Source organism: Melanostigma gelatinosum (genome assembly GCF_949748355.1).
Source record: "Melanostigma gelatinosum genome assembly, chromosome: 8".
Lineage (NCBI taxonomy): Eukaryota > Metazoa > Chordata > Actinopteri > Perciformes > Zoarcidae > Melanostigma > Melanostigma gelatinosum.
This window is the reverse complement of record NC_136641.1, coordinates 20,114,193-20,131,246: the sequence shown is the minus strand read 5'-3', so window position 1 is coordinate 20,131,246 and position 17,054 is coordinate 20,114,193. Positions and strand designations below refer to the sequence as shown.

Below are 17,054 nucleotides of genomic sequence, written 5' to 3'. Positions count from 1 at the left end.
ATGTGGTGCCATCATAAAACCAAAACATATTAAAGTGAATTTTCTACCTTTGGTGGCTGCACTTTAGCCTCTGAGGGAGCCGGGCTAGCTGCTTACCCCCGCTTCCAGTCTTTATGCTAGGCTAAGCTAATCACCTCCCAACTCTCCCTCCATATTTTTGCACAGAAAAGAGATTGTTCTTCTGACTTGCATTTCTTTATGGAAGCCCGTTTCTGCCACTGTGAGGAAAAAATAAAGGTCCTGTTATCTCGAACAGGACCTTTATTTTTTCCTCACAGTGGCGGAAACGGGCTTCCATATTTCTTGATGACTTAATTGTAAAATTGTACAAAGAAATATAAATCTTAAATAATCCTAATTACAACAGAAAATGTCCAGAGTGTTTCCTTTGTTAAGAAAATAAATCAAAGTGAAAGGTGCCACATGTCTTACCATCAGCACGATAGAGCAGTTTAAGTGAGAAAAGGAAGCTGAACAACTGGGCTTCACTTAAAGCCCTTGAGGTTATTCAGCATTAGTGTCTCCTTGAAACAAATTGGTTTCATTCTGAACTTCTGGCCGACCTCCTGAGCAACTCTTTTGCCAGACGAGCAGATTTCATCAACAGAAAATTACAAAAACAGAGAGGAAATTTCATTTATAACTCAGCACTTTAACATAATGTAGCCCGCATAATGAGTGAATCCTCAAATATTTTTTTTGAGAATTAAATCAACAAGATCCCTCATGTAAGAACGTATATACTCGAAAATGACTTTTGAGACAAGCACAACCTGCCCACTATAATATTAGCTCAGACAGTACTGTGTGAGTCCCTACTGAGCTGATGAGAGTCCTGTGATCTGTAACATGTGAGTTCTTAGCCCCATCCAACATAATTAAGGTCGCACAGACCCCTAATCACCATGAATGAACTTGGCGAGAACCCGACTGATTGGCAAATTCCAACACGGCTATCTGAGCGCTGCAGTCTTAACGTCTCCTCACACATACAAGCTGCAATTTGTCTTTCTCTGCTGTGGAAGTGAGGGATTTCATTTGAAGGGTGTGAAGGTTCAGCCATAATGTGAGAGCGCAGCGGAAATGTCAAGTGTTGTAAAAGTATGGAGTGACACTATGATTGTCCTTGTAGAAACACTGGTTTTTTCGTGCCAGTCCGTATCATCTGTTCTTGCAATAATCATATTTTAGCCACGCTAGCAGCTCCAATGATGTTAGTCTGTCGATCGGCTGTCGGGCCAGTCCACCACACAGACTGAAATATCAATATCTATAATTATATATAAAATAAAAACAATTTGGACAGATTGATGTTCCCCCAGAGGATGAAGTCCTGATTCACTTTTCCTCATAGCGCCAAACTTATCCAATGAAATATCTTATATCTTACAGATACTACATTTCATACAGTCACTTGTGGCTCCAGGATGTATCCTAATGATTCTGGTGATGCCATAAGTTTCACTCTAGTGCCACCATGAGGGTGACATTTTGGGGTGTTATTTGGATCTTGACTATTATAGCTTGCCTTGAAACCTGGACGATCATGTCCCCCTCTGGATGAATTGTAATAAATTCGGTGATATCTTTAATAACATCTAGCTTCATCATCAGGTCGAAATATAATTTTTTTCCAATGCTTTGGTTTATGACTTGATTGCTTGCAAAATGATACTCCTATCAGCTTCAGTTGTACTTTGTGTTTAGTGCTGATTAGCAAATGTTAGCATTTTTACACACCAAGACAGTAAACTGCTCAACTTTAGCATGTTTGCACAGTGACATTAGCATTTAGCTGCTAGCAGTCAATTACATATTTGTCGCTGACTGTATTTGTGTTTGTATTGCTTTATTTATTATTCACGATTGCAAAGAATAACTATGTCTTGGTTTGGTTTTTCGGCACTTCAAGGTAAATAATCCCCTCCATTCAAGCCACTGATTAGCTTGTTAAAACCTTCCCCGACATAATTTATTGAGATCAAACATGCGAGAGAAATCTGAAGTCAATAAGTAAACTATTCTCCCCCGGACTCTTTTTCTTGGTAATGCTCGGTAATTGATGATTATCTCTCCTTGATCTATGAACTGAGGAAAGCTGCTGGCTCTTTTAATTCACCATCTCTCCCTCTGCTAAATACTCGAGTCGCTTCCACTCACTGAGAGTTATCAGTGTTTGTAAAGCAGGATCTTTATCTTCAACAAGCCTTCCATTACACTCCACCTCATGTTTGTTTTTTTGTTTCTGCTGAACCCTGCCATCTGTGCATCCTCTTGAATTTAATGTGAGCAAGGGATTTTGTCATAAAATCATTTGGTGGTTCAATGAAGTTTGTGTGCCAAAGAGAGGGCCTCTCTGCTTTTCTGCATTCTAAGCAATAATGTTGATATTATTGAACAACTCTTGAAGAAGCTCAAGTTCAACAACTGGAGGAGGGGAAACTTTCATATTAAAGGACTCTGCGGAGGTGATAAAGAGATGAGGGCTGTAAGGTGCCTAACATGGTGCCAGAGAGAACACTTTGTTTCTGAAAATAGCCGCTGGACATCATTAACAAAGACAAAATAATTGTCCTTTCGTGTTTGAGATGTTAACGCCTCGTGAGAACAGCCAGTCCCTTTCTGTATTTTAATAAGTGACTATTTTGTTTTGTAGAATAAAAAATGGAAGTATGCATCTGATTTTTGATCATACATTTGATGTTTAATGCACATTACAGGGCTGTAGACAGGATTACCCCAATTCACCCATTACAGCTCTCAGAAAATGTTTGTCGAACAAAGGTCTATAAATCTCTTTTTTTATTGTTTACATATTATTGTGTAATAAATTCATTGTTGAATTATATTTTCTCGGAAAATGTATCCCATAATTACAGGAAAAATAATTCAGGTGAGGGAATGCAGATTATTCAGTTATTGGCCTAAAAGCAGTGACAATTTCTCATCTCCAAGTGCACTTGCTATTATGATTCATGTGCAACAGCGCATGAATTTAGCAAGGGCTAGTTGACATTTAATGTAGCTTGTGGGTGTGGTGATCAATAGATACACTCTCAGCAAGTCACAACTATGGTCTCATTGCTCTGAAACAGTTAAACAGTAAAGCTTGACAACAAACGGCTCAACAAATGACACGAAACTAACATCACTTTCCTTTTCTTTTTGTTGGCTATAGCTGGTAGCCTTGTGGAGCTACTGTTGGACTGAAAGCCTGCTGTCAAGCCGACTGCCTTGAGGCAATTGGACAAACTACAAACAACAGAACTTGAAGAAGAAGTCTTTGACGAACACCCCTTGGGTTAACCACTCCAGACCTGTGCTTGAGCCAGCTGCTGATGCCAACTTAAGGTAAGCCTCAAACAACCCACTACCAGCCATCATTGTCTTACTTGTTGTCCCTCTTCCTTCACACACATTTTATGTTATAAATTGGAAGTAGCACAACAGAGTGAATTTGACCCAGAAGCGGACCTAGTTCTGAGATGTCTATTCTCAACACAATGGATCCAATTTCCACCAAAAAACTAAATAACACACAGAGGGACGAATAGTATTTCAAAGTAAGAAAAATACAGTGGCCGTTGCGCCGCCACAAAAGTATCAACCATTTAGTCTAAAAGAACTGGAATCAATCTGTAAAGTACTACAGGTTTTAACTGTAGAATGTACATTCTACATGCACCGTATAATGTGACTTTTGTCCTGTGACATTTCAGATACAGTTTATTCAAACAAGACGGCTGTGTCTTCAACAATGTGGACTAAAAAGAGAGAAAAGCCGCATTACCTTGTGTAATTCTATTATGAGCAAAAAGTAAGTTGCAGAAAATGTATTTTTAAATCCCAGGATTCGGTCAAAATTGCATTTTTTTGCTACAAATTGCAAAGTAATACTCAGCTAATATTAAAACAATTTCCAGACTATTTCCAGTGGACATGACCGCAGTGTGCTCATAAGTTGCTTTGACCCTGGTTGAAAATGTAACTCACATTGTAATGCGTACAATGAACTTGAACTCACCAGTCTACGATAGATGAATTCAATATAATTGCGTTTATACAATTAGTCATTTGATACTGAATCTAGAAGAAGTAGATAAGGGGAATAGATTCTTACACTGGTGGCATATTGGATTTCCCTCCATATGTTTGTCTCCCTGGAGAGGTCCGATGTCTCAAACAAGTTGTCCAGCACCACCTCACCGATCATATCATGCCTTGAAAACCGGTCAAAGTCAAAGACGCTCATATGGAGCTTCCTGACCGCTAGCTCATCGTAAGGCACAGGAAACTGGAAACTCTCCTCGAATGTGGGGTTAAGCGTCTTCCGGTGGACGCGAGTCTGGAACTTCTTGCGGTCGGGCAGCAGGTAGACCTTCACGTAAGGGTCAGAAGTGCCACATAAGTCTTTGGCAGGTAGGTCTGCCGCCCTGAGAATGTTGACTATGAGGGCCTCGTTTTCGTAGTCGTACTTGAGAGAGAAGTTAATCCTGCCACAGTTTTTGCTGCTGCCCTTCTTGGATGAATCCTCTGATTCCAGGGCCTTCTGTTGGTAGAGCTCTGGCTGAATACGGCCGATGCTGGTTGACTTTTCATCGTCGACTATGTAGTTATTTCCCAGGTCTAGACTGCATACCTGCATCTGCCTTTTGAAGGAATTGTGCCTGCAGGGACAGAAGAGACAATAAGAGAGAAAAGAGGAGTGACTGACAGGGAATGACTTGTGAGATGTTTTGAAGACCTGTCGTGAAGACGAGCAGGAAAACCCTGAACTTGGAGGTTTTGAATTCGAGGGAGGGAGGTTTTGAATGCAAATGCCTAGAAACACCAAGCTGACCTCTAAGTGCTAGCACTGACTAAGGGTGATGGATTGTGTCACCTCTATCGCCTGACTTCTTCTGTTAAAGTTGCAATCGATCAAAGACAACAGCTAATGGCTAGCTAAGTTATTTCCTGTGTGAATGGGGGGAAAACCGAGTGGCCTGTGCATGGCTTGTGTTTATATTGTTTTCTTTTAAATGTATGAAAACAATTTTCCGAGAAGCATACCATTCTCATGCCACTGTTGAACTGTTGTATGCTTGGAATACAGATTAAGAACAATGTGAATTATTGAAATTCAAGTCACGATAAAACTGCCTTAAATGTGTGAAATAACAACAAGAGCACCAGGGGGTGACCAATGCTTTGTTGTGTCAGGACCCTACTTTTCAATTTTTCTGCTTTATTCTAAGGACAAACAAGTGTGCTTTTATTAAAAGACTAGCTGCATATAAAGCAGAATGGACTCCAGATGTCCACTTATTAACGTGATGAAAACATGCAGTTCTGCTAGTATTACTCCAGCAAAATGTTTTTTTATCTCCCCTCTGTTCTATTAATTCTCATGAAGAAACCATTAATTAGCCTTACCATTATGACTTACAAAGAGCTGCCTCTGAGGCAACACAATCTACAATATTTAATATAATTAACTGTTTTGATACCATATTGCCGAGATGTAAAATTGAAATGTATTTCGTGCCCACTTACTTAAAATGTCAGCAGTGAGGCGCTTTTTGATTTGCATATTTTTTCTTTATTTCATTTTGGATTAATGGACCTTTTGCACCGCATGTTTTTGTGTCGTAAACTCTGCCCATGTCAGCATGCATATATGTATCCCTACGCATATTTACACAGCAATAACCACAGCACAGAGCCTTAAATGCGTGTGTATGACTAACCGAGTGGAGGAAGCCGGCTCTGTGGCTTGCCTCTGCATGCGTTGCGTGCGGCGCAGGAAGTGCTCCCTCATGGAGAGCTGCACATCGGTGGGGATGTCGGGAGATGTATGGCTTATCTTTACAGCCGCCTCCAGGAAACCCATTGAACCCATGGGGTCCTTCACCTTCTCTGTCGCCATGGTGACCACCGGTGGCTGCTGGGGGCTGGGCAGACGGAGAGGCGACCGGAGCGGGCGGTCCTCTGGGTCACAGGCCGGGGTGAGGGATGGACTGGGGAAATGGGCCTTAGTTCGCCGAGGCACACGGCACAGCTTCCAAAAGATGAATGTAAGAAGGCCCAGCAGAGCCAGTCCGCACACCACGAACACGCCGAGGAAGAGGCCAAAAGAAGTGCCTGGTGGCGAGCCACGGGAACCCGAAACAGAGGGATCACACAATATGGACAAACAGATGGTGATAACGAGGGTGAGAGAGGAGAGAAAGAGAGAGACGGTCTATTCGGTCATGATTCTTCTGGTGCTATATCGGTGGGTTTTATATAAGGACAGCGAGACAAGTATACTGGGAGATGTGTTTCATAAATATTTAAGTAACTTCCATTAGTCTTCAGTTCAGCCCAGGGATAAGGAAACCATATTTATGTAAACCGAATTGAAATGCGACTATGCACTCATGCACACAGATGGAGATGATTTTCCATGACATTAGAGGGAAAAGTAATTATAGTCGGACAAATACGAAGAACAAAAAACACATAATCGATTTCATTTAGCCAAAAAATACACGGGAATAGAACCAAGGTGTCAGGCACCTTCCTTTATGGAATTTCTCCACCCGATACTTGGCACATTTTACACGCTTTCCGGCCGGGATTCAATTTCAATTCTCTTCAATTTCTTGGGAGTATTTCTTTTCCACGCACCCTGATTGCTCGAATTTATCTGCAGTAACTCACACTGAGCAGCGTCTCTGTGTCCCCTCAGCTCCTGTCTGCACAGAACACTCCAGAGATAGCAGGAAGCTGCTTCAAGGCACATTGAATTAGCTCTTTTATAATATTTACTCGGCTCAAGCTTTCCTCACTTCAGCAAAATATGAGCATCGGCAAGCGCTGAAAGCTGCAGGTGGGGTTAGGTTTGTAGAAAACGTGATTTATTACATGTGTGGAAAACCAGGTAACAAGTATTACAATTCTCCACTTAAGTGAAAGTAGAAATACCACAGTTGTATAGTACTCATTAGAAAAGTAAAAGGCCTGCATTCAAAATCTTACACAAATAAGTATTTTCAGCAAAATGTACTTATCAGCAGTGGTGGAATGTATCTATGTACATTTTTACAATATTTCCTCTACACCTCTGAGGGAATTATTGTACTTCTTACTCGGCTACATTTAACTGGCATTTATGGAAACAAATTGCTTTAAAATGAGATTAAAATCTTTAATCTCATCGCTTAAAAGATTAAATCAGTAGTTTTCTCTTATGACACCTTACCAAAAAGGTGTAGTTGAGGTCCCTTGTCATATTTCAAATGTCTATGAGTTGTTCACCAAAGAGACATTTCCCCTCTAAACCTCTCAGGTTTTATTTAAATACAGCTTGAGGCCCAATGAAGTATGTATCATTTTATATGTAATATTTCACGAAAAAGGGTGATCATGAGCAAAACGTACAATAGTTGCCTTGTAGTGAAGCAGAAGTATAACAATAAAGAAGACTATCATTTACCACCTTTTGTCCCCACAATTTAAGAGCTTTGATGTTAAAAATTAAAAAACCAAGAGGAATTTATAGCTTAGCCAAGCAGTGGACAGGATTTCATGTCTGGAAGATTTATGCCTGTGGAGGATTTCTCAGCTGTCCACAGCTCTGGCCTCTCTCTGTCATCTGGAATTTCACACAGCTCCCCACAAAGCTTCCTCTTGACTGTGCTGTTGCTCGCAGAGGCTTCATCCGCCGTCACAGCAAATTGAAGTAGAGCCTGCGCTGTGGTACTGAAATACGAATACCTGGGGTGACAATCTTTCGCGATAAAAAATCCGTTGACAGGCCAGAAAATGTGTATTTGAGTATGTGACTTTGCCTTGTTTGGCTTTTTACACATCAGCGGCACCGCTCCAAGTGAAGAATCCACTGAAACGGTGGTTTTTCGAAATTTGACACGAGGGGTCCGCCCAGACAAATTCAAGACAATTCTTTGTCTAACTTATATTTGGTAGATTACCATGATATAACTTTTGGAACCCTAATACTTTGGGGGATAGAAGCAGGAAGTATAATGTTGCAATCAATTCAGTGGGTTATGCTGAGGGCGACATTGTTTTAGCTTAAACAAATGTAATGTAATATATCCATGAATATACAGAAAACTATCCCTTTATTATTTTAACACTAAAGGACATTTTAAAATGTGATCTCAGGCTACTAGTTCTAACATTATAAGTAGCAGCTTTTCTAATATTCCTGAACAGATTCATGAATGTTTGTTCTCAATGGAAATTGGGATAATGAGGTCCACCAAAAGAGTACGTCGAGTTATGACTCAGAGAAGCAGCGGAAATTTGAACGTAAATTGCGCCAAGCAGGCGCTAAGGGTTTTTAAAGTACTATGATTCTGTGTCACAGCATCTGCTGCAGCGCCAACTGCTGATTGTATTGAGAAACGGGTCAAATCAGTGGAGGCAAACTACAGCAATCAACTTCCTGTTGTTTTCAGGCAATCGCCATGCATGTCTCTCTTTCACCTCAAGCAGTAGTTCTGTGTGAAGGGAAGCTCGCAGTCATACAACCTCTGCCCAAATGTAGCACTAAAATGAGTGAGCTCATTTACAGCTGCAAATTTCTCTTCTTTTTAAAAAAGCTTTTTGCCATCGTTGATAAAAGTGTAAAAAGAAGTATAAACCTTATGATGGTTTCTAAGATAATAACAGCTGCTGTCATCGGTCTAGTCTAGTGTGATAAGGTTAATGAGAGAACTCCATGTCACTTCTACCATAATGACTGCAAAAATAGAAGTGTTAATTTGTCGGTCTTTGTCCTACCTTCTAGTGTTGCGAAGGCGAGACATGCTGTATGCAGAAAGCTAATGATGCAGACAGTGAGACAGAACGCGAGAGGCATGAATGTAAGGGAAACAGAGAGTTATTGAGAAGCCATTGTTCTTCCTCTCCAGACAGATGGGTAATGGAGCAGAGCTGTGTGACCACATTACTCCCTCTGGATCTGACTGCGTGAGACTAGACTGACCTCAGGGTTTCGCACACCATTAATGATCACACCCACGCCATGAGTGTGTCAATCAGAAGGGTATCTTTTCTCACCATAAAGCTCCTCTAGGTGGGTTTTAGGGCCAGGTGCAAAGGGCAAAGGAAGTGAGGCACCGCTGTGAGGAAGACGCGTTTCAATTAAAAAAAATAAAAACGTCCAGGTATTGACCTCTGAGCTGGGGGTGACTTGCGTGGATGCAGAGACAGCTCCAGTGCTTTAAAAACGTTGTGGCACGCTTACCCTTTCCCACAACCACATCGAGTTCTGCAGCAAGCAACCGGTGGCTGTGCTCTCGCTTGGCTCTCTGTTTGATCCAGTTATGAAGTTACTCCTTCATGCTGCTGTCGTCTCACCACAGCGGGGCTTGGCTCGACATTATCGGGTGTTTCTCAGGGTGCACAAATTGAATCAAGGTTTGTTTTGAAGTCGAGTCGAAGAGCAGAGTGAAGCCTGGGGACCTTTCTTCTTCTTTTCTTTTTTTCGTCATGAGCTATTAAATCCAACCTGGTTTCCATAGTAACCCGGTCATTAGAGAGGATATGCACTCTCTCTGTTTTGCTGTTATGAATTGATTTATCTTGGGTAGAAAAAGTCTATTCTAATAAAGATGGTACATCTTAGCACCAGAGCTGTGTAATGCTCTGCCTGCACCCCTACGTTTTGCTGTGTCTGTGAAGTCATTCAGAAATCAGCTCAAGACACAAGACTGGCATTTGGGTAACAACTCGTGTCCGAGGCCTGCTTTTAAACCGTGTTTTACGTTTGTACTTTCTGTTTTTGTGCATTTTAATTATTGGCCCTTATATGGTCACATTGTGCTTTTTATGTTTGTAATTCTGCTCATGTTAAGCACTTCGTGACTAATGTCTGTGAAAAGCGCTTTATAATTATATTTTACTGACTTACTTACTTACATAGAGACGTCAAAATGCTGTTTGTGTTGAGTTTTACTCAAGCACACACTTTATAGGCTTTGATACTCTAAGATGAAGGCTGGGAACGTATTAGAGCGGAGGATGATGTAATTTGTCTTTTTTTGTTTGTAGATTTGTTGAAACAATCAAGGATCTTAATCGGTATAACTGGTTACTCGTTGCCCCAACCAACAGTCATTCCAACCTTCATCCATGAGAAGAAAAAATGTGAAATGTACCACAAAATAAGCGAGTCATGAAAAGAATAGAATTCACCATGTTGCTACTGTATATGTTTTCATTCAGTCAGACAATTTTTTATGTACAATTTAAAAACAAGGAGTTGACCCAAAGTGCTTTCCAGTTGAGCCAAATGGGTTAGGATCTGCCTCTATACAGGTATAATAATGAGAGAAATAGAAAATAAAACAATAATATAGAGATACAACAGATGGGAAGTTAAGAGAAATAGAAATAAAAACAACTGACTAAAAGCGAAGAGGATATAGATAACAGCTAAGACTTGACAAAACCCATCGTCTCTGGTTTTGAGTTATGAGTGAAGGACAGAGAGGAGTTGTTGTGAGGATGACCTGAGCTGCCTGGGGGCAGAATATGGGGTGGCAAGCTACTAATGGATTGTGAAAATAAATTGCAAGATTTTAAAATCAATTCTGTATTTCACTGGTAACCAATGCAGGCGAGCCCGAACAGAAGTGTCTGTTCTTTGTTCCAGTTCACACTCTAGCAGCTGCATTTTAAAGGGTGGCATGGGTCAACCCCATATACCGGGAGCTACAGTAATCAAGCCGGGAGGTGATGAAAACATGGACACCTTTTTCCAGGTCCAGAGTCTAAGCTGATAAAAGCTGCCCATTACAACAATGAATTCAGTGTTCAAGAAGATTTTTAAGTGCTGAGCTGGTGAAAGAGCTAGGAGGGCCACACATTATACTTCAGTTTTGTTTTTCATTCAGTTGAAGGAAGTTCCTCGCCATCCAAAATTTGATGTGCCGGTACTCTATGGCTTGTGTCCATATCGTTTTTGTCCGAGCACCAGCATCTCTTTTTAATTGTTCCCAATGAGGAGAGAGGGAATGCAGCTGCATGCGGCCGCCAAGAGAAAAGATGCTGCACCCAGTGTCTTTTTAATGAGTGCTCAGACACCATCATAACAAAGACGGAAAAAAGCCCATTTGTCTCTCAATGATCAATAGTAATACAACGACTGCTTTGGCGTGCACTGTCTGCTTCATCTACCTTATTAAGGCCAATGTCTTAGGGTGGATGGATGTCCGATATTTCTACAGGGAAGAGAAAAGGGCTGCAAAAATCATGCAAATGTGGGCCAGCAACAATTTCTGACAAGAAAAATAACATTTTTAACATATTAATATCTTCCCAAAGCATATACACCAGATATATATTTTTTTTCTTGGAGCACATTTGTGCAATGGTGGTAATGGATAAATTGCCTAATGTGAAAGTAATTTCAACCTTCAACATTTAAGTGTAAGAGGATCATGTGCAGTTGACTTATTATTAGTTACAATTTCCAGGGAAAATTAAACTGTCTCTGGAAAAGTACACTTCAGACAACGAGCAATGACATTTCATGAAATTGGGGAAAAGCATTGACTTTCCACAACTGCTTTCAGTTAACTACAATCTCATTTAATTGTAAATGTAACACACTTGTTTCAAAGCTGTCAGTGGTGTACTGTCTTCTTTCCCTAAAGGGGATATAATGTGCTCTAATCTTGATGTGGGTACCCCAGCCATTTTTGGATTTCTGTAACCCACGGTGTCTTTTTCAGAGCAATCATAAAATCCCATAATCCCCCAGATCCCCAAATCCTAAAGCCCCACCACATGCAAAGAGGAGTTTAGACAGCAGCAGATCAGCCGGAGGTGTGAAGAGGAATTGGAGTCCATGGAGAGAAACATTAGACTTTTACACCACCTCGTTGGGGAAAAGATGTTATATCTATTGAGGATTTATCCAAATTAGGCTCAAAAGCATGTGTAAGTAATTATTCTGTCCAGAATATTTAGCATCGAATTACTCATCATTGATTGCTTTAAATTCAAGTTCATCTGTGTGTAGAAAAAGGGTCTGTAAACAAGTTTTAATGATAAAATAGTGAGTAAACACTGAAAGTAGCAGGGATGAATAACAATGTTTCTTCCAGCTTACTAAAAATTGTATTTCATTGCAGAGTAAACTTCCACTCAGAGTACCCAACTTGCCAATAAAGATAAAAGAGACAGGACCTTTTAAAGACTCAATTGATAACTTTTTGTATGTGAACTCAGCAGCCTTAAGCGAAAAATTGTATTATGTATTCCGTCAAATGCAACAGTTTGGGGGATGCAAGTTTTCTTGCCCGTGTTTATCAGCTCAACCATTCAGTCTGGTTGAAAGCTCCCACCTGCAAGGCCAAGATATACTGTCAAGTGAAAATATGTTCAAAACTAGAGCTGTCTTTCAGAGCAAGTTGGTGTTTTTGCCAACGTTTTTGTCAAAATGTGCGACAGAGATTGTCCATAAAACTGTCATGGTGAAAATGTTCAAACTCAGTGACAGCGGAAGGATGGAGGCACCCAGTGGGACAGATGTTGTTGCTGTAATGCAAAGTAATAACCATATTTAACTTTACTTAACCCAATGAATTCAAATATTGATGAATCGGTGAATTTCACCACGCCTTATTTACTGTATCGAGCAAGCCACAAGTCTGCTGGTTTACTATGTATGCCGACAAAATATACAGATTTTGCTGTAATTAATTAAAAATTAATTATAATAAACAGATCAAATGGAAGACGAAATAACGAGATAATAATGCAGATTCATAGAAAGTCTCAATTCATGCTTTTTATTACGTCTGGCTGCAAGACAAAAAGCAAACAACTTTTAAAATGCTTGTTTTCTAAATGGAGTTTGGATTCAGTGCTCGGCCAAATTTGCATATTTGCATCAGGAAATCTATCTATATATATATATCTATATATAGCTCATATATATAGAGATATAGAGGTATTTTTATATCTATAGATATTTTCATAGATATTTTTTTAGATTTCTCACTAATACACAGCCGTTAAAATAATAATAACTTATGAAATCTGCAAATGACTAAGTGAGATGATGCATGGCTGAACGTTGCTTTATCCTAACAGCCGCAACGCAGCAATTACTTTTAACATGGGTGCTTCATTTGAAGTGACGACTGCTGTTGATAATCCTAATGCGAACATCATGCTTTAGTGGGGACAAAAAATACACAGGACATGGAGCTAGGTATCTTCCTGCCGCTTGACGAAGCGCTACAGTATGCTTTCACCTTTGGTTCGTTCATGGCAGTTGTACTGCGATGATAATGTTGATCTTGTGAGTCTGAAATACTTCCACACTTTATACGACTGTGGGTGAGGTTGTTTTTAGCTGCAGTTAGTTCTACGGGGAATGCATGCTTTGTTGGGGCCCAGCCATTCTTACTGTACACCGCAGCACGTAATGCAAAATCGACATTGATTACGTCAGCGGTCTTTATTGTGTATCTCTTTACTGAAGACTTTTTTTTTATTCTAAAATGTAATGATTCCTAATAAAAGACATTCTTAACCTCAGCGTCTTCAACTAACCAGAATCAAATGTATCGTTCTGACTGCTTTATATTGACTTTTTTTTTTAAATCAACTTGTTTTAAATAAATTTTTCGTCACCCTAAAGGCCTATATACTCCCACTGTCTCATCGCGTAATGACCTGAGTTTACTAATTGACCACAGAGGGGTCATAGAATGTGCCAGCGCTCACACTCAATAATCTACCGAGGAGACACTTTCAGAAGCTGTTATCTCCTCCACAAGTGTGAAGTTAATCAAAGTGCATTCTCTCATACCCTGCACGCCGTCTAATCCTCCAAACGGTTCAATCACTGTTGTCATCTTCTGTCCTTTAAAGTTGGAATCTTAAACTCACTACAAAAGTGTATTGACTTTGGCCACAACACATTTTCTGTCGTGTCCAATTTTGATTTGATTGATGTGTTCTGCGGCCAATCAGAGGCCACGAGGGAGCCTCCCCTGAAGCTGTGATTGTGGAGTTCAGTCCAGCATTAGCATCTGGTCCTATCACACAATTAACCTGCTTGTTGACCGGGAGCCCCTATCTCTGTCGCACAGCTTTCAGCCAGCCAGTTTGTCTTTACTCATGGGGGCTGTTTGCAGAGAGCAAATGTTGATATAGATTGCAGAGCTCCAGAGGCCTGCTCAAGAGAAAATAAGCATTCAAAAATAGAAAGATTTGGAGCTGTAGATGTTCTGCAGTTAACGTTACTTGTGTGTGATACACTGCAAAATCAATCCATTGCTCATTAGGACTGAGGCAAACCTCAAATTGAACATTGATTTACTACATTATCACGCTAAATTAAACCATCTATCTCAAAGTTGTGTCTTTTATGCTTAAAAAACCTATTAACTGATAGAATTTAACTGCATTTAAAAAATCTATAATTTGCACCACCATCTGATAGTAAAACAAATACACAGAATTGAAAACATTTCAATGGTAAATATGTGTTATATTATCAAATAAACACACTTAAATATAATATATTACAATATCAATGAAAATCAATGAGAAGTCTTTGTATCCTTGGACACCAAACTTAAAATTCAGCCACAATAAATGTCAAAAGCAGCAAACTACATCTAAGTTATTAAGGTTTTCCATCTTCTATTAGCCTTTTGCATCAGTAATGCATGTAATTGACAGAGTAAAATAGATTTAGAATTATGATTAATTGAGAAAAGTTATGTTATTTTGAGCTTACTTTGTAAGTACAGCTGCATGTGCTTCATATGAAGTATAAATTAGTATTTCAAACTGTGCTGAGCCAGATTTCTGTGCAAAACCACCCTATCATGTCTCAGTTCTTTTGCACATGAGACGCTTTAGATTTGTCTTGTTTACCCAAATGAAAAAGCATCAGCTATGTGACTGGTGGGAAATCTACTTCTCCATCCGAAAGAAGTAAACAAAAGAAGGCGTTAAACTTGCGTATTTATATACTGACTCCTCAACAAGACAACTTCTATCCAGGACAGGTGTGGTATTCTACATCTTTCTGTCGGTGAATACCATGAACGGATCAAAAACAGCAATGACCATGGATTGGATATATATTTAGTATTTATCTGTGCCCTAGAGCTCCATTGTTGACCATAACTATTCTCAACACATCAATGAGCCGCACTGTAAAGTCACTAGGATAAACTCCGCTAATGATTTTACATCAAACGTCTTTTCTCACAGAGCATGTCAATGTCGGAATAGATGGGGCGATGGACAGTCCAGCTGATAGCGGCAACGCGACATTAATGGATGCTAACCCTTTACGTGCTTGCAATGTTACTGCTTTCATTCACAACACATCAATACCTGCATTTTCCCTGAAATGTACTCGGTATTGAGGTGGGAATTTACAGTTTTTTTACTTATTTATTACACCTTTACTTTGTGATATGTATTATACTTGTTGATACTTGATCTTTTTTTCTTCTTGTATCTCTCTTTTGTTCGTTTGCGCTGTCCACTATGCTGCTGTAATCCTGCAAATGTTTCCCGCTGTGGGACGAATAAAGGATTATCTTGTCTTATCTTGTATATGTATGTGAATGTACATCTACAATATAGCTAAAGTCAAGAAAGGATTGATGGTAAGAGGGTTCAGGTTAACTCCAGTAACGTGCATGGAAGTCGAGCATGCTGCCTTTGTCGTAGATACGTGTTCAGGGGCCCCTGGGAAGTTGTTTGGCCCCTGGTTACTTTATCAAACACCACCTGATTTAGAAAATGTGTACATGAATCATCTTAATGGAAGTAAACCATGAGATTACTTCCTAGGGATACTGGACTGAGACAAACACATCTGTTGAGCTTCATCCTTCCCTCGAGCATTTACGTGTGGTTCACACAGAGAACCCTGAGCCACCTCTCCATTGCCGTTGCTCAGCTCAGCAGCCCTAACATGTCATTCCCCGCATCCATCTGACAAGTGGTACTACTGCATCCGGGCCTGATCCATCACCCGCTACAGCCTTGTCTCATCGTCGTCCCATCATTCTGTAGCTTATGAATTTCTACCGTGCTGCGAGCTGTAAATATTATATCCACCATGAAGTCGTATGATTTGTTTCATATGTGATGTGGAGGAAAAGAAAATCATAAACCAGCACGAGTTAGAATCTCTATAATACAATAAGTCATGAGACCAGCGGAGCAGGTGCACTGCATGATGCTATCAAATAATAAAGGCAGAAAATGTCCAACTTTACAAAGGTGGAGAACTTTTTTATCGATTTAATCCATGCTTCCTGCATGCCACTATATGGATGTTTTAATTTCCAGAGGCATCACAATAAAACGAACAGGCAGCAATCTGGCCCCTTGTAAAAATAGCTTAAACTCATTTTCAGTCTCGGTAATTTTCATCACCAGGGATTTTAAATGGATGTGCTACATCCATTACAGACAGAAGTTATGAGCGCCCGGTATTGCTCGATGAAAGCTTTTGCTCGACTCAAAATGCTCCATTGCCCTGAAATATTGCGTTGTTAATCTTGACAAATAAACAGCACTAGCAGCCACCCTGTCGCGTGTGTAGAGAAGGTGTGAGTGATGTGGTGGGAAGACGCTATAGCTTCTTAATGTCTCTAATTAGGTTTAGGGGAAATATGTGGGAGAGACATAATTGAAATGGTGATATGTTTTGGCACATTCTTAAGAGCCTATTGAAATGTTTGATTGTTTACCAGAGGCGGTGAGAGCAATGGGTATTTAATACAGTTTGTTTAAAAGACAGAATGAGGTAATGTATACATTACATAACACTAATGTTTTTTTATTGTGGTTAATAGTAAGAGTATAATTAGTATTTTAAAGACATTTTAGTAAATACCTCTGGGTGCGTCATTTGAAAAGACTCCAGTCTTTATGTTAAGCAAAGTTAATTAGCTGTAGCTCCATATTTAGAAGAAGTAAACATACTTTCTCATTCCCGACTTGTTTTACACGTTACACACACAAGCCTGAAAGTCAGTATAGACATGAGCGTTCGACACTTTGTTTTT

The 17,054-nt window shown here is 39.9% G+C and overlaps 1 protein-coding gene across 1 annotated transcript in view; it reads right to left on the bottom strand.

The window, feature by feature from the left end:
• The window catches only part of syt6a (synaptotagmin VIa), a gene marked incomplete at both ends in the record, with an annotated part of 46,471 nt that overhangs the window by 6,231 nt on the left and 23,186 nt on the right, over window positions 1-17,054 (bottom strand). Inside the window, 2 exons of the mRNA XM_079274425.1 lie at window positions 4,121-4,667; window positions 5,730-6,123. Coding sequence (XP_079130551.1) covers window positions 4,121-4,667; window positions 5,730-6,123 — 941 coding nt within the window. The remainder of the gene's footprint in view (window positions 1-4,120; window positions 4,668-5,729; window positions 6,124-17,054) is intronic.